The sequence below is a fragment of the Rhodamnia argentea genome, chromosome 2 (assembly GCF_020921035.1).
Source record: "Rhodamnia argentea isolate NSW1041297 chromosome 2, ASM2092103v1, whole genome shotgun sequence".
In the NCBI taxonomy this organism is placed as follows: domain Eukaryota; kingdom Viridiplantae; phylum Streptophyta; class Magnoliopsida; order Myrtales; family Myrtaceae; genus Rhodamnia; species Rhodamnia argentea.
This window is the reverse complement of record NC_063151.1, coordinates 26,663,348-26,685,647: the sequence shown is the minus strand read 5'-3', so window position 1 is coordinate 26,685,647 and position 22,300 is coordinate 26,663,348. Positions and strand designations below refer to the sequence as shown.

Here is a 22,300-nt window from a genome sequence, read left to right as displayed (position 1 = left end):
CAGTTCAGGCCCATATTGACTTCAGGCCCACCCAATTTCCAGAACGAAGTCCCCACGCGTCCTCGACGCTGACGCTCGAAGGCATACGCGCAGAAACCCAGCTTTCCTTCAAATAGAAGAAACGCAGCCACGCGCTTCATCAATCCACATTCAATCCGTCAACAATCTTCCGAGCTGAGCTTCGAATCGAACCGTTTTGGTCCTTGGGAGTTCCGATCTCGCGAGCCATGGGGAACACGGAGAAGCTGCTGAACCAGATCATGGACCTGAAGTTCACGTCCAAGTCGCTGCAGAGGCAGGCCCGGAAGTGCGACAAGGAGGAGAAGGCCGAGAAGCTCAAGGTCAAGAAGGCAATCGAGAAGGGCAACATGGACGGCGCCCGCATCTACGCCGAGAACGCCATCCGCAAGCGCACCGAGCAGATGAACTACCTCCGCCTCGCCTCCCGCCTCGACGCCGTCGTCGCCAGGCTCGACACCCAGGCCAAGATGACCACCATCAACAAGTCCATGGCCTCCATCGTCAAGTCGCTCGAGTCCTCTCTCGCCACCGGTAAGTTTAGGTTTCGATCGCGGCGGATTTTGCCTTTTTTTTTCCCCTGATGGCCTTTAATTGTTGATTGATGGTGGGTGACTTGACCTGGAAGTATCGACTTCCCGTTCGTATGTTGTCGGTGCTGAACATGTTGGCGCTGCTTGTAATGCTTGGCTTGCATCACAATGGTGAATTTTTGCCTCGGGCTAAGGACGTTTGGCGATTGTAGGTTGCGTAGACTGTAGAGCTCCTTAACACACTAAGCACCTTTCTCTGTGATTGAAAGTTGAAGCGTTAGCAAGATTGAAGTACCACGATGATTCCAGAGAGCCGGAGGTGCTGTAGGGGATCGAGTAGTGGTTTCTTGTGTTGCCAATGTGTGGTGAGATGAAAGTGAAACTCCATGCGTTGCATTAGTTGTTTAGGTACCTATCATCTTTGTTTAAGATACTGGAGGTAAAACTGAAATAATTACGTATACTATATTCGATCGGTTCAATTTATTTCATATGAAGCTGAAGTTCAGAGTCTCAGAATGTTCACAAACCTGTCTTTGTCCTGCCTCAAGTTGCATACAAGAGCTTTTGGAGTGCAATGTATCCCATCCATTTAGTTTACACTTGCAAGTGTCGTCACGTAATTCTATTATGGCGTGGCTGGTTTGAATCACCTCATATGTTTGAAGTGTGTTAATGCCCAGTGAGTGGACAGTGGGATCTCTTGTCCTAATGTCAATCTTATTGGATGTTTTCCTGCTCCAGGTAATTTGCAGAAGATGTCCGAGACGATGGACCAGTTCGAGAAGCAGTTCGTAAACATGGAGGTCCAGGCAGAGTTCATGGAAAGTGCAATGGCGGGATCGACCTCGCTCTCCACTCCAGAAGGAGAGGTGACCAGCTTGATGCAACAGGTGGCAGACGATTATGGGTTGGAGGTGTCGGTTGGTTTGCCCCAGGCAGCCACACACGCCGTGCCAACCAAAGCATCTGAAAAGGTCGAAGAGGATGACCTGTCCCGGCGTCTTGCCGAGCTCAAAGCTCGAGGGTGAGAATATTTTTAGGAAGAGATGCGAGGTGTACTGTATTTGGGCTTGTTGTGATCTAATAGAGACTTCTTGCCACGTAAATTCATCTGAATGGGAGCATAGATGCGACTTCTTTGCTATATTGGCCATAGGTAACGTACCTCCAAGTGTTTGCTTCCATCCACCTTTGTTTGTAGAGCAGTGGAGATTCGTAATTTGGTCTACTGGTTGAGCATGTTTGATGGTTTTACTTGATTGGCTGCTTTGGGTCTCTGTCTTCTGGCGTCTTCTTTCAGCTAAGCTGAAAATCCGGGTGGCTTGTATTCTGCGGTCCTCGGGCATGTCGAGGAAATAAAACAGCTGAGCCAGGTAGTGACCCATTAGCTCTCCAACGTAAAATGACCTCTCGAGTATAATTTTTCTGCGAACCGCGTTTCAGAGAACAGCGTTTGAGTACTTTATTGCAACATCTAGTAGCATCTTCATCCCCTAGCAATCGTCCTTTTGCTAAATGAGCCCGTCCACATTAATAAAAAAAGATATTTGCTTATGGGAGTGAAAGAAAGCTCTACTTTTAGGCGAAAACAGTAGCTGAAGTGAAGTTTGTCTTGGGAGGGGCCACTTCTATAGTCCCAGGGAGCTCTGTTGTGCATCAGAAAAGCAAGGCTGGTTAGATATCCATAGATATGTGGGATGTAACACCTTATGTTTTCTAAACATATATAGTCTGATAGATGTCTTTCGAACTGGAACACAATAAACGGTGCGTCGGATATATCAGTCTCTCTCAAACTGGAACATGATTAACGGACGACTCTAACAACTCCATATTCTTTACTACAGCCAGAGGAAAAAGGAGAGTCTGAATAGCCAGCTTATTGATCGCATCTATGTATTGGCAAACTTCTCGGGCCTCCACCCTCTCCCTCCTTCGATGTCGACTCCACCCTCTCCGTCCTTCGACGTCGACAGAGGTTCTCCGTCCTTCGACGTCGACAGAGGTTTCGAAACAGCGGTGCTAGCAAGTCTCCGAAATGTCTTGTGAACCCTCTGAAGTAGCTTAGCCGGTTGAGCTTGGGACACGTGGAACCCAATAGAATCGAGGTACCAGCCGCTTCGTCCCTTGAACCCGACTATCCGGCCACCGTCCACTGGGAAAAAGAATGGCGTGCCGTGTTCCATCCCGAATGGCCCGAAAGATCTTTTGTTGCTCTTGAAGGCGAGCGATCTAATGACCGGGCTGCCTCCATGAACCACGGGGCAGTAGTAGCCGCTTACGCTGACCAAATACTCGTCGGGAAACTGCAGTTTAATCTGCCATCCAAAATAGTTCGTGTCATGTTCTCTTCTATAGCTTGTTTCTTAAAAAAATCGTTGGCGGTGGTTTAGTTCTTGAATGGAGAACTAACCTCAGCTGTTTGATTGCCTCCGACACCTCCATGCTTCTCTCCTGCCACAGGCTTTCCATTCTTATCGTACATTACGCGGATCGAGTCGATGCAATGGCCAAAAACAAGAGTGATCTCCCTCACGCCATGGTAACTCCCATCGTCCCAGCTAGTTCCACCATTTCCTCCCCATGGTCCGACTTCTATGCCCTTCTTCTTCTTCTCACTTCTGTTCTCTTTCCCTTCGTCCTGCAACACCAGTCATCCGCTTTCATGCCTCTTTGCGAAAATCTTATTTTATGGTCGAAAGGTTATTCCTAGTAATCCAATGGGCAAGTTCATGACTTTAGCGCAAGAGGACGATAGGTTGTTCTTATATCATTCCATCAATCTTCAATCATACTAGTTCTTAGAGCCTAACAGTATACTTTGACGGTTATTCGCAAAACACCTGACCGAGTATATATATTATCAACGATCGAGTTTGGCGAGATCTGCTTGATGTTGAGCCCGAGTAGGCATCTTGAAGGATGATCCTTGTCGAGTGATAACACCTACTTTTATAAGGATATAAACCGTCTATCCAACTTGTGTTTTTTTTGTGAGAAACTTGTGGAAAACAAAGACATGCCAAAATCAAACCAGAAAAGAGAATTGGAGAAGGCGATGATGTTGGTCTTTCTTACCATGAAGAAGACTGCTAACTTGATGCAGAGAAGCAGGATATAGAAGAACAAGATGCAAAGCTCAGAGGGTGAAAGATATTTGTTGCTTGTGGGTGGTAAGTGATGATGGACACACAATGACCTATATAGGGATCGAGTGGACGGCTTAGTGCAGTATCAGATTCCACCTTGGAAACCAAGAATCTTAACTCTTTCGCCTTTTAGCATAAGAATTGGACCTCCCAAATTCAACGGTAAGCAAGGATGACACTTGTAAGCCGAAAAGCTAAATCGAACAAATGGCTTGATTTACCGCCATGGGTGCTTACCGGACGTCTCCGGCTGGCAATGACGTCCCAAGTGCAGACGCCGTGGTTCGACAATTCATCTTCTCTCTTCTCTTCTTCGCCCGCTTTTCATCCAATTAGGCAAGGACTAAGCCACAAAAATGGATGCACGCGCGCATGGCACGGAAAGGATAATCTGCTTTCCCCTCTTGCCCATCCGGAAAAAGAAAGCATAAAGCTTCCATGAGGATTCTAGACATTAGTCTAACAAATAGGGGATGAGCTAACTCTTTCTTTCTTCTCTGCTTTTTGCACATATGCGCTACACAAGAACCACAATCAGTAGCAATCTCTAACTTCATCAGTAAGTCAACTATGAACAACCGGCATTCGCATAATATCCTAATCCAATTGTCAATCGTGCATGTTTTCCACAAAATTAAAAACAAAAAAAAAACTATGGAATAAGCAATCACTGATCAGATTCACCCGGTGGATTCACTTTGTGGGTACGTTTTCTGGACTTCCAATCCAGTGTAAATCCAGTTGATTTCAGCAGTAACGCTGGAGATGACTTGAATAAGGACATCCAGCTACTAGTCCTTTCATCTCCAGCCAATCCGATGTCTAAAGTGTTGACATTTTCTAGGAAGTGCCTCCAACATTTGTTCTCAAACGAGACAAATCCGCAGCAACTCAGATGATTATCTCGTTCCATCAGCAAACCATGTGCTAGCTGCATCAGATGTTAAGAGAATTTCATAAATGTAAACAGATGTAGATAAGAGCATGCATAGAAAAAGAACCCGTGTGCAATGCCTGAATAATCTATTGAAAGTATCAGCTGCAGAAGCCATGGCAAAAGCCAGAGGAGTAGTCAAGTTACTCACCATAGAAACACATAAACAGGGACAGAAATTCAATTCAAACACCGTACCAGTTCCGACAGTCGTATCTATGCCAACAGTGTAAGAAACCAAACCTTTGGTAATGTGCTACCAGGAGATGATACCACGATGACAGTCTTGGGATGCCAAGTCCGTAAAGAACTCTCTAGTACGTTTTTGAACCCTCTAGACGAGTCAACAATCTCAAGATCAAGATTCTTCATTGGAGGAGGCGAGAAGTATCTGAGGTCCTCATGAATGATGACATTCTACTCAAAACAACAGAGTTGATTCAAGGAAGACCAGAAAATAGGAATACATAATTATCAGATTGTAATTCCTGCACATAGAACATTAAGCAAAGACAAAGTTACTGAGACTATACCTCCTCACAGTGGAGGACCAACTTCATTCCTCTTGAATGATTGATCTTTCCCAGAAATAAACGCCAGTTATGAGACCAGAGAAGGTCCTCAATACCAAATAGCAGGTTCCACACGTTTTTCCTTAAAGTAATTTTCACCTCCTTCAGATCAGAAGGTAATAATGACAAGGAGGGCATCTTATTTCCTTCAAACTTTAAGGAACAAAGGTTCGGCGCATTAATCTCAGCATCATTTAATATTCTGCACTGTCTCAAGACTAAACGCCTCAGTACCTTACTTAATATTGCGACACTCTCCAAGGAATTGCACTTGCTTAGTTCCAAGGTTTCCAGTAAGGGACAATTGTTGAGCAATGCTTGGAACATTTCATCTGTCAATTCAGCATTCTTTAGGGCTATCGACTTTAAAGATCTACAAGTAGCCGAAGACAAATCGAAGGGCCAGGACCCAGGCTTATGTCGCTCTATACAATAGAAGAATGTCTGAAGATTCGGCGCTTCAACTTGGATACTCTTCAATTTAGGGCAGCAATGCACCTCAAGCTTATCAAGTTTAGCAAGGCCAGAGACATGTAGTTTCTTCAACCCGATGCAGTGTATGAGCCTCAAATCCTTGATCAAGGGGCAACAACGGATCAGATCCCGAACGCGACTGTCACTAATATAGAGCTTGCCAAGGCAAAGTCCTCGCAAATTAGGTAGCTTTATCTCCTCAAGCGTTCCTAGCTTGCAATTGAACAATTTTAATCTAGTTATCGCCGAGGAAGTGAAGAGACTCTGAGGCAGATTATAAGGTCCATTATCCATGTGTGGAAAGTGAAGATCCAGTTCTCGGACATTGCTTTTGGCCACAAGGCTTAACCAATTATCAATCCTACTACTATAATCAAAATCACAGTATGTCATATGGAACTGAATTTTCTCCATATGATATCCACCCTGAAGACGAGTTTGCAAGGAGCGAAAGGCGAAATCCATGAAGACTTCTGTTTTCTCCCTAAACTCCTGCCGCTTACTACTTCCAGTATGTTTCTCTGCTTTTGTGAACTTCCGTTGGTCGAACATCAGAATGGTGTAAGAGGAGCAGATTTCTCTCCATTGCTTGGACAAGGTGGTAGCTCGTGCAACTTCTTTCGGACTACGCAACAGTGACAGAATATGATGAATTAATTGTTCTGGCAATGTTGAGATCCAATCACTTGAATTAGTTGTCTCATTACTAGTGCATGCATCCATCTTCAGTGTCTTCCTATTACAACCAAAAGTCTCTCTGTCATCAACATCGTCTTCCCTGTTTTGCTTTAATTGACCTCGTGATGCTTGTGAACTGGAATCACCGTTGTCAGTTATCTCCTTGCTTGTCCCACTTTGGGTCCCTAATTCATCATCATCTGCAGTCTCCAAACATTCTAAATCTTCCTCTCCACGAAGTAAGACTGCTTCTGATATCCCATCTTCAGGGTCCTTGATCACCTGGTTGGCTTTCGATCGAACTTTACCACAGTGGGCTTTTCGCCGCGAAAGTTGCTGGACAGCTAAGGTTGAGGACATTTATATTACTTCATGAAAGAAAGCAACCAATACCCACAATCAGATTGGATCACATGACAATTTATGGGAACTTTGCAAACTAATGTGATAATAAGCACGTCAGAATTTAGAATCAAAATTCTCTGTCGACAACACAAATAAAAGAAGTTCGACGAGCATCAGGTAATCAAAAAGGCGAAAGCACAATCGACAACTAACTGAACTAGGGTTCGAGCGATAACCTAGAAGCTGAAATTGAGGTGCATCCAAACGAAGCCGCACTGCCACAGGTTCATTCGATAAACACAAGGAGAATAAGAACAAATCAAGACGCAAAACCCAACAAAGTCCCAATTCGGTGCGCGGCTTTTCACGAGATGAGACGCACAACTCACAAGTACCACAATAAAGTCTTAAACCGACATAACTCTTACGTGAACCGAGATGCTTAACCAACAAGAACACAACAAAAAGCTCCCCTCTTTATACGACTTCTCATGAGATGAGATGCTCAACCAACATGCCCAACACTGATACGGTAAGAAGAACAGAGGAATTTACAGAACCCCGACGGCAAATGCCAAAAGGAAGTCAACGAATAGGGCGCATTGTAAAAACACATCAAAAGAACAGAGAAAACAACACAGTGAGGACACAACGAAACGGCCACAAAAAAAAAAAAAAACACACACACACACACACAAAGTGCCTTTCAGTGAGAAGCATACAAGAAAGAAGACTTGAACACCTGCGACTGCCTATGAATCAGACAGTAGAGGCAGAATTTCTGTAATGGCGAAAAGGGTTGTCTTCGATATTTATGCATGTGCAGCGCTTGTGTTCTTGATTTCTGATTTTTTCAGAGAGAGTTGCCACGCTGATTACCAAAAGAAGAGGGTGCTTGCTTATAGAGCAATCAAAACTAATCGTGAGTCTCACGGGTCTCATAGCCCATGGGCCTGTCCCCGCCAGCTTTACAGAGCAAACAGGCATGCAGCCCATGAAGAGATAATCTTCTTTCCAGGCTAAAATCATGGTTGTTTGTTTGTTTGTTTGTTTGTTTTGACCTTTAGAAAATGTAACAAACAACTTTTTCTGTGATTGCTCTATCGAGTTCCCTACCATAGAAATTGACGGTTACACATACTTGTTCAGCGCCATTATGACACGTTTACCCTGAATTTTTTTTATTACATAAAAAATTCCAAGCTACCTATCGTGACATGTTTGCATTTGCGACATAAAAAATCGTAAACTTGCAATGACGCATTTACCCTTTGTGAAGACACCATCAATTGATATTCTATCCAAAACGGTGTCATCTTTATTTTTACTAAAGCCATGTGAGCGTCATATCAATACCGTTTGCCTTACGTCGTTCATGTAAATAGATTTTCAACGGTATTCATTGGCGAAATTTTGATTGTGGGTAAATGTGTTGATGCCTATACGAGTTTGAGAATTTTAGTCTCATGGGAAAAAAAAAATTTTAAATGAATGTGTCATGGTGAATATAATCTAAGGTTTTCTAGCGATTCTTTTCAAAAAACAAAAAAAGATAAGAACTCTCGGCCTCACATCGAATCGGGCCCGCCCAAACTAGTTATAAGGTGTATTTACTAACATGTAGGAATCCGAATGAACGCAATCATTGTAGCATACCGTTCAATGTAGCATCGATATCCTTTCGTTTTGTACGTCTTTTTTTTTTTCCATATTTTCCAAACAAAAGACAAAATTCCATACTTTAATCCCAATGCAGCGTCAACTAAGGACCGCTTTCCTTTTAAAAAAAAATTTAAACCTTATGCGCATGCTCTATCGTGTTTTATTAAATAATCGCAGAATGCAAAAGGACAATTCATGGTGGACTCAAAGTCACCATCCACATGAAGGCGTACAGATCCTCGAAACTTAATTGCGATTTTGCGAAAGTGCTTATGAATAAATTTACGTCACTGAGAAGATTGGGTTTGACTTGAATAGGTGGTGTCGATTCTTGATCGGAAACACCATGCCAGCCAGTCGTGTCCCGTCGAGCCATCACTGGCTCTTCTCTTGGCTTCCCTTTCCCCCACTTTCCCGACAGGGCCGTGGGCGGTTTCGCTTTGTACTTGTAGTACCACGTTTCGTTTTTGGTTGGTCTTTCAACGACACGTGCTAAAATGAAATCCAGCACGTTTGTGATTGAAGACTTCCGCAAGTCCTGAGACGATAGAATATCTTGGGTTCGAATGCATGGTGGACGTGAGTTGAGGACGTGGAAAACACGAGTTCGTGAGTTCATCGAGAAAAATAAAATCGTCTTCCGAAGGTTTTTGGATGACTTGCGATTATGGTAATATGTATCATGGCACGGTTCCTTTCACATATATCAATCAACTACAGAAAAATACTCATTTTTTACTATGCGACGTGCCGTTCTAAGTAGAACGTGCAAAATATTTTATCGATTTTATTGACTAAGTAAGACATGCGCCGAAATGCGAGTGAGTGACCAAATCAACGTTGCGCACCTAATCTAGGCATTCGGCTCCGTTCCTTATGAAGAGATCAGTTTCTGTAATTTTGGTGATGATCATGCACTTCTTTTTGTTCGCACTAGAAAACCTACTCTCCTTCGGGGTTCGTGTTCGATTTCATCACGTCTCATATACAATTCGCTCTCTCTCTCTCTCTCTTCTTCAATTGCTTCAATATCACTGGTCCAAACGCCCAAAAGAGTGAAAAAAATTGAAAACAAAAGTCTTTAAATGCAGACTTGTCCGCTTGTCCTGATCCTTCTTCGAAAGCTCAACTCTCTTCTCATTTGATTCCTCCACTTCCTTCCAACGCTCTCACCTCTCTGGAAGGGGGAAAAAAGGAAAGACTCTTCTTTTTTACAACAACCATGGATATTCCAAGGTGGGTCTGCTTGGTTATTCTTCTTGCCCAGTTGTGCGCGACTTGCCACTCATCCGATTCTTCGGTGAGCTCAAATGGATCGCCGGAACAATCCCAAAAGTTGCTCGATTTCGCCAAAAGCCGAGATTTTTCCGAGTGGATGATTGGCATTAGGAGGAAGATACACGAGAACCCTGAATTGGGCTACGAAGAGTTTGAGACCAGCAAGCTGATAAGATCTGAATTAGACAAAATGGGGATTCGATACAAGCACCCGCTTGCTGTAACTGGAGTTGTTGGCTTCATTGGGACTGGCAAGCCTCCTTTCGTCGCTTTAAGGGCTGACATGGACGCTCTTCTCTTGCAGGTTCAGTTAACCGTGTTTCCTTCTGCTCCTTCTGCTACGCTGTGCTCTTCTTTTTTAGTTTGGCTATTGGTGTTCTTGTGGATTTACACTTGGTCATTAGAAAGGCTAGAGGTTGCATTTTTTGTGTGTGTGTGTGTGTGGGGGGGGCCGCCCCCGGGGGGAGGTGGTGGTGGTGGTGGTGGTGGTGGTGGTGGTGGTGGGGTGGTTGGGTGGGGTGGGTGTGTGTGTGTGTGTGTGTGTGTGTGTGTGTGTGTGTGTGTGTTAGAAATGGTTGAGAAAGAAAACTTTATGAAAGTTGGTCCTACTTTGGGTCTCTGTCAAGCACCTTTTCTTTTCTATGAGCAGCTGAAGTTTTGAGGACATAAAAATTTGCACACAGCGCGTGAATTCTGTTTGCTTAGAGCAATGATTGGATGGCTTATGATGGTTATTGGTTAAATTTGCACCGGTGCTTTTGTCCTTGAATAGGAAATGGTGGAGTGGGAGCACAAGAGCAAAGTTCCTGGGAAAATGCATGCTTGTGGGCATGATGCTCACGTCGCAATGCTTCTTGGTGCTGCGAAGATCCTTCGAGAGCATCAGGAAGAGATACGAGTAAGTTTTACACACTTCTTTTGTGATAGGGCACCCTGGCTTCGTTGCTTAAAAAGATCAGTGTTCAGTGAGTTAGGATGATACTGAATTGACCTGACTCGTAAGTTGGCTCATAATCTATGTTCGATGGTTTCATTGAGAAACAGCAAGCAAAATGGTTCCGTCTTGGGGCTGGCCACAGAGAGATTTCTTGCAGTGTCAACCCATCAAACGTATTTAAGTCATCTCTTTTTCAGATTTGCAACACCAACAACAACAAAAACGAATTTAGACTTATTGCCCTAAATGGGGTCGACTGTTTGAATTTTTCTAATCAAGTATTCTAGAGCTCCGAGGGCTCCATAGTTCATCTTTTACATCTTTTTAGGCCTTCATTTTATTTACTCGTATCATTACAGTTGAATCATGTAGATCGGTGCCTCTGTCTTAGTTAATCTTAACACTATATCATGCGTACATTTTACGTTACCAGGGCACGGTGGTACTTGTCTTTCAGCCGGCGGAAGAGGGTGGTGGAGGAGCCAAAAAGATGATTGAGGCCGGGGCGCTCGAGAATGTAGATGCTATTTTTGGGCTACATGTTGCACCTCATTTGCCTGTTGGTGTAGTGGCTTCAAGGCCTGGCCCTCTTTTGGCCGGGAGCGGTTTCTTCGAAGCGGTCATAAGTGGAAAAGGTGGTCACGCTGCAATTCCTCAGCACTCGATAGATCCTATACTTGCAGCATCTAGTGTGGTTGTTAGCTTACAACATCTCATTTCGCGGGAAGCCGATCCTCTGGACTCTCAGGTACTTCAACGAATCTATTTGTGAAGATGTTGTCCTGTTTAATGTTGACGAACGACTTTCAATTGACTTCTGTCTACTTAAAAAAGTAGAAGGAAATTCTGGATATTTTTCTTGGAATTAACCGAAAGCATGGCTGATCCGATTCTCAGTTCTAGATATTCAAACTTTCGTGTGATGCTATCGGCGCATTTCCAGGTTGTGACAGTTGCAAAATTCCAAGGCGGAGGAGCATATAATGTCATTCCGGATTCTGTTACCATTGGCGGCACCTTTCGAGCCTTCTCAAAAGAGAGCTTTACGCATCTAAAGCAGCGAATTGAAGAGGTATAGCACCCCACACCCTATTTAGCAATGCAACTGACATCTTCAGTCTTCTAAATTTCAGAAGCATGCTGCTCCTACTTTTTCAACTGAGGCGTTAATGACTGTTTTTTTGCCATATTTACTCCAATTCTTGCATCGATCATACTGCGACAAAATTGATCTGTTTGGCCTTTCCAGGTTGTAACCAGGCAAGCCGCTGTTCAGAGGTGCCATGCCACCGTTCATTTCTTTTCAGAAGAAAAGCCCTTCTTCCCAACGACCATAAACGACGAACACTTGCATAAGCACTTCGAGAAAGTCGCCGGCGAATTGCTTGGCTCTCATAAAATCAACGATATGCAGCCATTGATGGGATCAGAGGACTTCTCCTTTTACCAGGAGGTGATACCCGGATACTTCTTCTTCCTCGGAGTAGGGGACAATAAAAGCGAACGCTACGAGTGGGTGCACTCACCCCTGTTCCAGATAAATGAAGACGGACTTCCATATGGTTCTGCGCTTCATGCATCTATGGCTATTAGTTATCTTCTTGATCAACATCGAAAGTTCCTGTCTGCTGAGGGAGGGGGCCACGATGAATTGTAAGGATGATCACTGGATTATATGAACAATTGATGAAGAATACTATTCCCAAATTTCACGTCCGCAATTTCTCCGTGGACAGCCATGTATATATGGAAATATTCACTTGCAGATCTTCTGGAAGTTCATTCTGGATTTCCAAAGAGAATCATAATCGGAGGAAAATCTCCCATCAACATTATACAACAGTTTTCCTCGAGCATTCCAGCTAATTCAGTCTTAACAAACTGTAAATCAAATGCAGATTCCGAAATGTATTCCCTCAACCACTGATTGTTCCAGGAGCCTTTTGGTTAATCCAATTGACCTGTAAGATTAAGGAACAACATTGCCGTACCCAGAAGATGCAAACAATCCTATTCTGTATCATCAAGATCTCATTGCACATTGTGTTTCCTCCAACATGAGGGTCGTGAATATAAATCTGATATAGAACCAAAATCCAAGGTAAGCCAAGATGCTACCTTCTTTCTAACCTATGTACATCAAGAATACTTGCAACATACAAAACAGCCTCTCAATTTTGATACTAATACAATGGACTTGTAGCCATCAATGACTCAGCTTATAAAGTATAGAACTTCTACTGGTAGACAAATTTCTATATCTGTCTCGTTAGTCTAGAGCATCCATCAAAAGCCAAAAACTTTTGATGCTGCGAGATCAAGAAGGGGTTCTAAAGCACTGGGAGCAAACTTTCTGGCGAAGAGAAAACACAGTGAAGAAGGTTGGTTATTGTAAAAGCATGTGCCACGCTCAGTAATTTTCTTCTTGAAGAACTCTTCGGTTATATCGGCCTTCCCGAATGTAGCAGGGTGAGCGCCACCCCTCGACCAGTCCACCCAAGTGAGGGTCCGATTTGCCAAAAGATGAGGGGACTGAATTGACAACATCGTGGGAAAGTAATGTTCATCCACATAACAAGCCGGTCTACAGAAATCTCTGAACTTGGGGTAGTACTTGGTGTCTACAACTATGTCTAAAGCAAGTTTTCTGTTTACTTCGAACCACTGAGCGCCTTTACGCCACTGAGTGAGGTTGACCTCAGGGGCCATATGTTCGTCATAGCGACCTCTTCCATAAGGCCCAGGTTCGTCGAACGAGCCCACGAAGCTGTACCTGGACCTCAATAGGTAAAGATAGATGATGCTGAAGTTTTGTAGAGGAATGCAGGATTCAGACAGCAGGACAAACCATTCGTTAGATATATCGAGAAGCGCATTAGCCAAGAGTCTCCTCTCAGCATCGCACATACTCATCATCCCCCACTCTGCTACCTGCGCGGTAAATATTTAAGGTGATAAGAATATGAGAACTCCCCATTCAAAAAGGTCGAGAATTTCATCCTACATGTGGTTATCAGCTGGCAAGAACAATATAAAAAAAAAAAGACAGCGAGTTTCTTGAGAATGGCTTCGGCACATGGCACCATATTCAATTTTTTAGGATAACCATATGTCATGGAGCAACCTTTCAACGAAGCTTCAAAAGTCATAATCTTGAATGATGAAGATAATTACACTTAAAAGTAGGAGGAGCTTAACAAAAAAATGTAAATAACCCACGAGATAACTTGATAATCTAAATATATATTGACATGTTTGGTTTAACAGTCAGAAGGCAGCTCAAGATAAGGGAGAAAATCATCTTCTTGTATTTGCTATGCCAGATTACGATTACAAAAAAGGTGAAAAAGGTACTTAAACTGAGAAATACAAAAGAAACCAGCAAGTGAAGCGATCTATCATTGCACATGAGCCATCTTAAACCAAAGTATATAGGGGTAAAAACAGATTATTCTTCTATTTTATTAAATAATATCGTCAAGAATCATTATAAACCAAAGACAAGCGGCGCATCCCTTGCCAAGATATATGCTATTATACTGCCAGTATCAATAAAAATAATCTTAGTCATACCATCTATGTCTCAATAGACCTGTATGCAGAGTCATTTCAGAGGTTCAAATGAAAATGAGATACCTACGGCAGTTCATTAACCTTTCTCATGATAAAAAAATGAGACTCATCTTGATTATTGTGAATTATTTGCCTATTGCAACCAAGTTTGTGTAACTTGAAAAAGAAAGACTTGAGAAAAGTAATCTCGACGCTGTTAAGCAGGAGCAATTCTAAGACAACTTACAAGAGGTGGTCATGCACCAAGTGCAAGCGCTTTTCGAGCAGACAAAATGCTTTGTGATACTAGAACTAAAATTTCTTATCCGTATTCAAAAGTACATCCACCCATCCCTTGATATTACGTGAACTACGATGCAACTATGAACGACACAATCCTTCTAGATATAATGAAGAATTATTTTTTGAGGGCTTCTCTTCTCCACTCCTGTCTTCTGACAAAGTAACTGCTTTTACTTTCTTAGCAAGTGTTACCAAGAATGTATCTACAAGCAAATCAAGGATAAAGCCTTTAACAGCCAAAATTCTAAGGGACGCTTGACTTGTGCTTTTCAGTCATGAGCATAAAAAATAAGGCAGAATATCTCCCAAAGTGGGAAATAACCCAACCATATTCCAGTTCAGCTTTTACCTTTACTCCTTATTCGATTTTACCACTTTTAAGAGAATTCTACCAAGAGCAGCAGAAGACTGGCGATATTTTATTTTTCTATTTGGAAAATGGTCTCTTGTAATTAAAAACGAATCAAAAGTTAGGCACTGCATTTTCAGATGCACAAATCCTTCAGATAAAGATCCAACAGGGCCAGGGAAACAAGTCAAGCATTAGCTACTGATTGAAATGGTCCACAATCAGATGATCCAAAATGCAGGTTAGTGACCGTCGAACTGGTATAAGCTAATAGCACGAAGACAAGGGAGGTCCCAGGAAGCAGACGAGCCCCAGTAACATGGACTACCGACTGCATCTCCCAACTATATAAACCACAATTCCCATGAATCCACAAGAAAGGCTAAAATTGAAACACCCTTAAGGAAATAGGAAACTAAACAGCATTTTGCAATAGTCCTAGTGTCAACACATTGTTAGAACTTACGCAACCAAATATACTGAAAAAGACTTCAACGGCCTTTGCATTGTCAACTGCAGGAGGGAGAATTCATATTCTTTCTTATGGTGGACAGGAGAAGAATGCTAAAAACTCACTGTGCTTGTTGGTGAGAAAGAAACTTCAACTCAACGGAGAAACATGAACTCTGATATCAAAGCTTGCTGGTACCTGGCTTGGGATTTGTCTCCGGTGGAAGACTGATGTTGGTGGAAAATCGGCACGGTAAGATGGATGGGAGTGGATGTAGATGGAATACTTGTCCTCATTCCCCTTGAAGAACCTCTCCCAGAGGGGTGCCAGTGGCAGCGGACCCTTCGTCAGGAACATAAATGCAATCTTCGGTTTTCTCTTGAATGGGTAAGTTTTTACCCGTGGCACGAAGGATGCCCGCCAAAATAGCTCAGAATCGTTCATGTTATGCAACAAATCCGAAGGTGGCCTAATCCAACTCCACAACCGACCGGACTCTTCAAAGCAAGGTCTTACGTTGGACTCTGCCACCGGAGCAACGAGGATTCGACCTTGAACATTGAAATATTTCGCAGCGTACATGCTAACAACGGAGAATCCGAGAGCGACGAATAGAAACAACACGAAGAACTGGAGAACCCGCAATGGCAAAACCCTAGAGTTAGATTGGGTTGCTCTAACAGCAATGGCTTCCTTCCCTTCCTCCATCGCCACTACCCAGGAAAGGCGATATTGCGTGGCGCCTGGACAAGATCAGGAGGACCAAGATCACCTTCTTAAACGGGCAACAAAAGAGATCAGCTCTTTTACCAGATGGGCATTAGCTGAAAAGCAAGTTCTCCCAAACAAGGAGTGATGTTCTCAAGAATCAAGACAGCCCTCGCGGAGATTCCTGGATTTAGCACCAATCAAGACATTAGAAATGAACACCACACGCGCACGCAGTCGCACAGAGAGAGAGAGAATATGTTTACCATGTGGTCTGCTTTATGTAATGGGGCGCCCAGATTCCAAGGCGTCACTCAATTGCATACCCACCAAATTTTGAAATGGCGTGATTAAACGAATTTCGGACTGTTTGACACGTTATTTAATACCCCGGCAGTTTCTTGAATGGCCAGCTGCTGACGAATCTGGATGTCTGCTGCTGCATCCGAGAAGGAGGAGAGCAGAAGGGTTTAAGGAGGTATTCTCGTTTGTCCCCTTCAACACGTGGCGCCGCTTTGAAACTTCAGCAACAAAGAACTCGTCTTGGTTTTGAATTTGGACGGATTTTTTTTCCAAAATAATTCAAAAATATATATTTACCAAATTAGGTTTTTAAAAAAAAATTTACAACTTTGCGTCTCGCTCGACAGTTGGGCTGCCGAGTGAGCCCAAGAGTCCTCCTTCCACCTCTTTTTTTTTTAATTTCGTTTTTTTACTTTTTTTTAATTATTAATATTTTGGACATTTATTATATATCTATTTTTTTTTTTTTTGAAGCTTATTTTTATAAACATGATGTATAATTTTTTTCTTTTGAAGATTTATGAAAAACATTATTAAAATTGGTAAAAATTTCTTATTTTATGAATATTTTTAATTAATTATATAAATACAATAATTAAAAAAAATTATTTATCATTGGTAAGAAAATTACCAATGATATATTAATTTTCTTACCAATTTTGTATTTTATAACATTTATTTTATTTATAAAAATTATATCATCGAAATTACGTTTTTTAATTATTGATAGTTATAACATTTATTTTATTTATAATTTTTTTATTTTGAAGCTTATTTTGATAACATAATTATCAATAATTAATTAAATAATTTACTAAGATATAAAATTAATAAATAATTTTGTATTTTTGTAATTAAATTAAAATTATTCATAAAAATAAAATTGGTAATAAAATTATCATTAATTATATATCATTGAAATAAAAAATTATTTATTAATTATTTATCATGGATAAGAAAATTACAAATTTTATTTTATTTAATTAATAATTTATACAAAATTATTTATTAATTATATATCATTGGTAATTTTTTCACCAAGTTTATTTTAGAATAATTTTAATTAAAGCGGTAATTTTTAAAAATATGTCTCAGCATGACAACTACCGCAAAATCCAATCAGAAAGTTTTATCGAACATCCAAATACGTCTTAGCATGGCCGATCTCATCTAAATCCCAGAAACAGAAACATCCAAATACGACTCGGCATCACAGCTACAGAAAAATCAAATCAGAAAGACAGAAAATCCAATCAGAAAGTTTTATATGACTCTTTTCAAGCTAATCTCATCTATGTCTGCACCTGGACACACTCCTCCCTCCACTCAAAAAACCGAGTATTAACCACATTTAGCATGATTTACCTACTTTCACCATCTTTATTACCATTTGAGTGGGTTTGACCAATTTCTCTGAGGAGTTTTTATGTACATTACCCAATGAATGGGGAAATTAATGAATGCAATGAGACCAAGATCAACTTGAGCCAGCATCATCTCCTGCTCAGTGAGGGAGTGACAGAAGCGGTACCCGTGGCCGTAGGGACTTGTGTAGCTGGCTAGGAAAATCTTGAAATTCTCGTAATGTGGGTGCCTGATGGGTGCCTGATCACTGCATGCAGCTCGGCAATGCCATGGGCGAACCGACAGTGGTCATCGTAGGGACATGTGCCTGTCTCTTTCCACTTGTTCCCCAGCTCTGTCTTGAACATCCCCTGGCTATACATTTCAAACTCCGATGCCTCCTGCTCTTTCTTCCCACCTGGTCGGTTAAGTTGGTCCCTGTACCTCAACCAACCATTCATAGGTCAATAACATGCTAAATCCCAGTAATAGAAACACCAAACATGTCTAAACATGACAGCTACAGTACAATGCACTCAGAAATTTTTATCCAGACTCTCTTCAGGCTAATCTCATCTATATAAGCACGTGGATGCACTCCTCCCTACAGAGTATTAGCCACATTTATTTCGATTCACTTCCTTTTGCCATTTTTATCATCCTTTGGATAGTTATTATGGGGTTTGATGAATTTCTTTGAAGAGTGTTTATGTACATTGCCAAATGAATGTGGAAATTAATGAATACAATGAGGGAAATTAATGAATACGATGAGACCAGGATCAACATTGAGCCAGCATCATCCTGCTCGCTGAGGGAGTGACGGAAGTGGTACCTGTGGCCGTTGGGACCCATGTACCCGGCTAGGAACATCCTGCGGGCCTCAGTCTCAGAACATGGGTGTCTGATCACCGGTCGCAGCTCGGCAGTGGCATGGGCAAACTGGTAGTGGTCGCCGTAGGGACATGTGCCTGGCTCTATCCACTTGTTGCGCAGCTCCATCTTTAACATCCCCTGAGTGTAAACTTCGAACTCCAATGCCTCCTGCTCGTCCTTCCCACATGGCAAACAGTCGCTCTGCTGCACCTGCACACATCGAACTCTTCTTCCTGAGATAATGCCATGGTCGAAGACAATTTTAACTAAGGAGACGGCGGTTCAATTCAATCGACAGAGACTGGTCAATAAAACTCCTTCGGCAAACTGTTACCAGAATATAATACAGAGAAGCACCACAACAAATCATGATTGAAAGAAGAAATCCAGATAGTGCCAAAAGTGAAATATAAGACGCCGGTTCAGCCAATAAAAATTGAGACCGACCGATCAAACAAGGAAGCACAATTCCACACATCATTTGACAGAATGCGAAGAATCTGTGGAATCCAGATGACAAACTCACCTTTGCAGGCTCCAGTACTCTTGGCATGCAGAGTATCGGGCTCAAAGTATCACCACTCAAAGTTACCACATTCAAGGGCCTAGGCATATAGGTTACACTATTAAGTTAGAACGGGGAGCTTGAGTGTAGCAAGAATCAGATCACTTGTCATCTAAGATCACTCTGTTTTACAGTACTGATCTTGTCAGCAGGTCCTTTGATGAAATGATGATGCTACCCAACTTAACAATGAATTGTATGTTCTCCCTTTCAAATCCTTCAGTTAGTAGAACAAAAGCTTATAAGTGCAAAGCATAAGCTTGCTTTGTTTAAATTTGCAATTACAGAATATTTTTCTCAACCATCATGTGGAGCATCACTTTAGAGCGATGAGGACATCCGACTCAACTCACCGGTTGACTAGGGAGAAGAAAACCAAGATTTTTCCGAGGGAAACAACATTGAAATCGTGACTGAGTTTCAATCCAAACACTAAAAGGCAAATGACTAGGAGACGCCTGTTCAATTCAATCGACAGAGACTGGTCAATCAAAATCCTTCAGCAAAATGTTATGGGAAGCTTGAGTGTTACGAGAATCAGATCACTTATCATCTCAGATCACTCTATTTTACACTACCAATCTTGTCAGCAGGTCTTTTGACGAAATGATGACCCTGCCCAACTTAACAAATGAACTGTATGTTCTCCCTTTCAAATCCTTCAGTTAGTCTAACGAAAGACTATGAGTGCAGAGCATAAGCTTGCTTTGTTTAAATTTGCAATTACAGAACATATTTCTCAACCATCATTTGGAGCATCACTTTAGGGCGACAAGGTCAATTCAATCGACAGAGACTGGTTAATCAAAATCCTTCAGCAAAATGTCACGAGACAGAGAAGCAACGCAAATTGAAAGAAGAAATCCAGATAGAGCCGCAAGTGAAATTATTATAGGCCGGTTCAGTCAATAGAAACTGAGATCGACCGATCAAACAAGGAAGCACAATTTCATGCGAAGAATCCATGGAATCGAGAGAAGAAACTCACAATTGCAAGCTTCTGTGCTCCTGGCAGGCGGAGTAGCCTGGTTCCTGTGCTCACTGGTCGGCTCGAGCAGCTGTAGTTAGCAGCAGCCTGGTTCAACTTAAGGTAGCCACTGGACCCAATCTTCGGCAGCCAAACTCTCTTAGGGTTACTCGTCTCGGATCCGCTCTGCTCCCCAACGATCGACGGACTGTAATTGCAGACGCTCTCGCTGGAGAAATCTGGTCCCGTGGAATTAGCATCGGGGAGACCGAGACGGCAGAAGCAGCTCTGCATCGCGAGGTCGGAGCTTGCCAAGCGAAGCTGCGCCAGCAAGTCGATCTCCTCCGTGAGGTCGTGACCGAGGTGGCGATCGTAGGGATCGCGCAGCTGCTGGTACTCCAGAACGAGGCGAGCTCGGCGCTCCTTGCAGTTGTGCTGCGATGGTCGTCGGAGGAAGCGGAGGAGTACAGCGGCGGAGAATGAGGCGATTTTGGTGAGAAAATGGAGCGGTAAAGAGCGCTGAAATTGGCGGCGAACTGATGCATAAGCGGAGAGATGGAGGACTGAGCGGAGGCGTCGTTTTCCATGTTGCAGCCGTCGAAGGATGTACCGACACAAACGAGAGAGAAATCTCACTGAATTATCATTAGACAAAAGTTTAGAGAGACGAGTTTTTCCCGCCAGCGCCTGGAGTCCCCCGAAGCCGTTTGTAGACAGAGAAGCCAGCTGGCCTAGAGAGAGAGAGAGAGAGAGAGACGCTGTTCATTGCATGGGGGATCCATTTGGTGACGTGGCAGATAACGTGTCTTGATCATAAGACCAGGTCGTGCTTGATGTCCGGCGTGAAAATTAAGAGTGAGATTTCATGTCGATGGGCATATGAGTTCTGACATCGTTCGTGGATGAACTAAAATTGTAGTCCCTTTAATCATTTCCCACTGATTTACACGGGACGTGACCACGGACAAATTTTGTTTTGCTCGTATCGATTGGTTAACCGACTTGCTTTGCGGGACTATCCATTCGCACTTATAGACCTTTGATAGAATTTTAGATCCCTTTTTGTTTTTAGCCTCCATGGGCTCAAGTGGGCTTTTGTGCGCCCAAAAATCACCATTGTTTGGTCACTTGGGCTTTTTGGCCACGCACTCCACAGTTAATGCACCGCACTTATATACGGTAAAACTTTCCAAGTGCTTTTGAACGAGGGTCCATAAGATCTTGCCAATCAGTTTAATCGTAGTTTACATTAGAGCGATCTAGAGTTCAAGTTTCCAGAGACTTCGTGGGATTGTATGGTAGATCTAGCCGCAAAGATTTTTACTTCAAAATATTACGAAGGGTTTTATGGGATTATCGTTTATAGTTTCGTTCATAGCATAACGAGACGGAACTATAGTTCATTTCCCGCCATTTTGCACTAATGTTCATGATACTCTTTGAAAAAAGGAAAATAATCTGATAATTTAAGGATAAAATTCACATAAGCGTCTGTCATTCTTCTTCCACTGCACCCCCTATGTATTTGACATTTCTTTCGACCTTCGCCGCCCTTTCTACTTCACCAAAAGCCAAAAGCCTAATGGTGGAACCAAATAAGTCAACACTCGCTCGCGATTTAAAAATGCAAAAACAATGACATTATTAATAATACCTGATTTTTCAACTTTCAAGCAAGCGGTTAGTTTTCCTTCCCTATGCGACGTCGTAAGGCAATGATAAAATTCGCAACTTTAATTGTTCAAAGAGATTAGAATAAAAAAAACTTGGACATTATTCATTTCCTTTACTACTATATGAATTCTTTTTTAAGAAGAAAGCATTAGATAAACATTTTGCTATTTTTTAAATAACTGAAAATGGACATGCATTTACAGTTCAAAGTATAAAAGAAGATAAGAGAAGTATTTTAAAATTCTCATAAAGAGGGCAAGGAAGAGTTTAATTACCCTTTAAGAATAATTAAGTAATTTTATGAAGTATACTTTATTAGTAGAAAGGAAAATCCCAAATAAGGGTCTGACCAAGAGCATTGTCGTTATTTCCTATTTAGATTTTTTTTTCCTTTTTTTCCTTTTTTTTTTTTATTTTTTTTTTTTAAATTTTTTCCCTTTTTTTTTCCACTAGCTTCACGCTCACCATAGGTGAGGGCTGACCCCGCTTGGACAGGTGAGCGAGGCCGCCCTCGCCAACTTCGAGGACGGCTTCACCAAGGCAAGGTGGCCCTTGCCTATGGTCAACAAGAAGTTGAGGTGTAAAAAAAAAAGAGAAAGGGAAAAAAGAAGAGAAAAAGGAAATG

The 22,300-nt window shown here is 42.2% G+C and overlaps 5 protein-coding genes and 1 pseudogene across 11 annotated transcripts; 2 read left to right on the top strand and 4 right to left on the bottom strand.

The window, feature by feature from the left end:
- Nucleotides 1-71: 71 nt before the first annotated feature.
- On the top strand, nt 72-1,815 carry LOC115737345 (ESCRT-related protein CHMP1B-like). The gene is made up of 2 exons (XM_030669422.2): nt 72-552; nt 1,296-1,815. The coding sequence occupies exons 1-2, from the start codon at nt 228-230 to the stop codon at nt 1,580-1,582; spliced, it is 612 nt and encodes a 203-aa protein (XP_030525282.1). The 5' UTR covers nt 72-227; the 3' UTR covers nt 1,583-1,815.
- A 176-nt stretch (nt 1,816-1,991) lies between these two features.
- Nucleotides 1,992-4,296, bottom strand: LOC115737341 (jacalin-related lectin 19). 5 transcript variants are annotated; one of them, XM_030669414.2, is made up of 5 exons: nt 3,633-4,296; nt 2,968-3,195; nt 2,550-2,872; nt 2,351-2,484; nt 1,992-2,304 (listed from the first exon to the last, which is right to left on the bottom strand). In XM_030669414.2, exons 1-5 carry the CDS (start codon nt 3,633-3,635, stop codon nt 2,183-2,185), a joined length of 810 nt encoding a protein of 269 aa, XP_030525274.1. In that variant the 5' UTR covers nt 3,636-4,296; the 3' UTR covers nt 1,992-2,182. The 5 variants fall into 5 exon arrangements, with proteins under 5 accessions (XP_030525274.1, XP_048130001.1, XP_030525277.1 ...); XM_048274044.1 differs by having other exon boundaries at nt 2,137-2,494; nt 2,533-2,872; nt 3,633-4,290; XM_030669417.2 differs by having other exon boundaries at nt 2,207-2,506; nt 3,633-4,286.
- Nucleotides 4,297-4,307: 11 nt separating this feature from the next.
- LOC115737336 lies at nt 4,308-7,631 on the bottom strand. Of its 2 annotated transcripts, none has more exons than XM_048274016.1 (4): nt 7,449-7,631; nt 5,171-6,729; nt 4,881-5,054; nt 4,308-4,634 (listed from the first exon to the last, which is right to left on the bottom strand). In XM_048274016.1, the coding sequence occupies exons 2-4, from the start codon at nt 6,719-6,721 to the stop codon at nt 4,371-4,373; spliced, it is 1,989 nt and encodes a 662-aa protein (XP_048129973.1). In that variant the 5' UTR covers nt 6,722-6,729; nt 7,449-7,631; the 3' UTR covers nt 4,308-4,370. The 2 variants fall into 2 exon arrangements, with proteins under 2 accessions (XP_048129973.1, XP_048129974.1); XM_048274017.1 differs by lacking the exon at nt 7,449-7,631 and adding an exon at nt 6,943-7,378.
- A 1,837-nt stretch (nt 7,632-9,468) lies between these two features.
- Nucleotides 9,469-12,311, top strand: LOC115737340 (IAA-amino acid hydrolase ILR1-like 4). The gene is made up of 5 exons (XM_048274031.1): nt 9,469-9,950; nt 10,419-10,544; nt 11,017-11,331; nt 11,527-11,655; nt 11,833-12,311. Exons 1-5 carry the CDS (start codon nt 9,591-9,593, stop codon nt 12,238-12,240), a joined length of 1,338 nt encoding a protein of 445 aa, XP_048129988.1. The 5' UTR covers nt 9,469-9,590; the 3' UTR covers nt 12,241-12,311.
- Nucleotides 12,312-12,547: 236 nt separating this feature from the next.
- On the bottom strand, nt 12,548-16,476 carry LOC115737339 (glycosyltransferase BC10-like). Of its 2 annotated transcripts, XM_030669412.2 has the most exons (3): nt 16,213-16,476; nt 15,437-16,130; nt 12,548-13,514 (listed from the first exon to the last, which is right to left on the bottom strand). In XM_030669412.2, the coding sequence occupies exons 2-3, from the start codon at nt 15,944-15,946 to the stop codon at nt 12,870-12,872; spliced, it is 1,155 nt and encodes a 384-aa protein (XP_030525272.1). In that variant the 5' UTR covers nt 15,947-16,130; nt 16,213-16,476; the 3' UTR covers nt 12,548-12,869. The 2 variants fall into 2 exon arrangements, with proteins under 2 accessions (XP_030525272.1, XP_030525271.1); XM_030669411.2 differs by having other exon boundaries at nt 15,437-16,476.
- Nucleotides 16,477-17,495: 1,019 nt separating this feature from the next.
- Nucleotides 17,496-20,589, bottom strand: LOC115737343 (annotated as a pseudogene).
- Between the last annotated feature and the right edge of the window lie 1,711 nt (nt 20,590-22,300).

Coding starts and splice junctions, on each gene's coding strand:
- LOC115737345 (XM_030669422.2), top strand. CDS start 228: ATGGGGAACACGGAGAAGCTGCTGAACCAGATCATGGACCTGAAGTTC. Junction 553..1,295: donor CGAGTCCTCTCTCGCCACCG/GTAAGTTTAGGT, acceptor TTCCTGCTCCAG/GTAATTTGCAGAAGATGTCC.
- LOC115737341 (XM_030669414.2), bottom strand. Junction 2,873..2,967: donor GAGGCAATCAAACAGCTGAG/GTTAGTTCTCCA, acceptor TTTGGATGGCAG/ATTAAACTGCAGTTTCCCGA. Junction 2,485..2,549: donor GTTTCGAAACCTCTGTCGAC/GTCGAAGGACGG, acceptor ACATCGAAGGAG/GGAGAGGGTGGAGGCCCGAG.
- LOC115737336 (XM_048274016.1), bottom strand. CDS start 6,721: ATGTCCTCAACCTTAGCTGTCCAGCAACTTTCGCGGCGAAAAGCCCAC. Junction 5,055..5,170: donor TGGTCCTCCACTGTGAGGAG/GTATAGTCTCAG, acceptor TGTTTTGAGTAG/AATGTCATCATTCATGAGGA. Junction 4,635..4,880: donor CTGGTAGCACATTACCAAAG/GTTTGGTTTCTT, acceptor CATCTGATGCAG/CTAGCACATGGTTTGCTGAT.
- LOC115737340 (XM_048274031.1), top strand. CDS start 9,591: ATGGATATTCCAAGGTGGGTCTGCTTGGTTATTCTTCTTGCCCAGTTG. Junction 10,545..11,016: donor AGCATCAGGAAGAGATACGA/GTAAGTTTTACA, acceptor TTACGTTACCAG/GGCACGGTGGTACTTGTCTT. Junction 11,656..11,832: donor TAAAGCAGCGAATTGAAGAG/GTATAGCACCCC, acceptor TGGCCTTTCCAG/GTTGTAACCAGGCAAGCCGC.
- LOC115737339 (XM_030669411.2), bottom strand. CDS start 15,946: ATGGAGGAAGGGAAGGAAGCCATTGCTGTTAGAGCAACCCAATCTAAC. Junction 13,515..15,436: donor GGAGACAAATCCCAAGCCAG/GTACCAGCAAGC, acceptor TTTACCGCGCAG/GTAGCAGAGTGGGGGATGAT.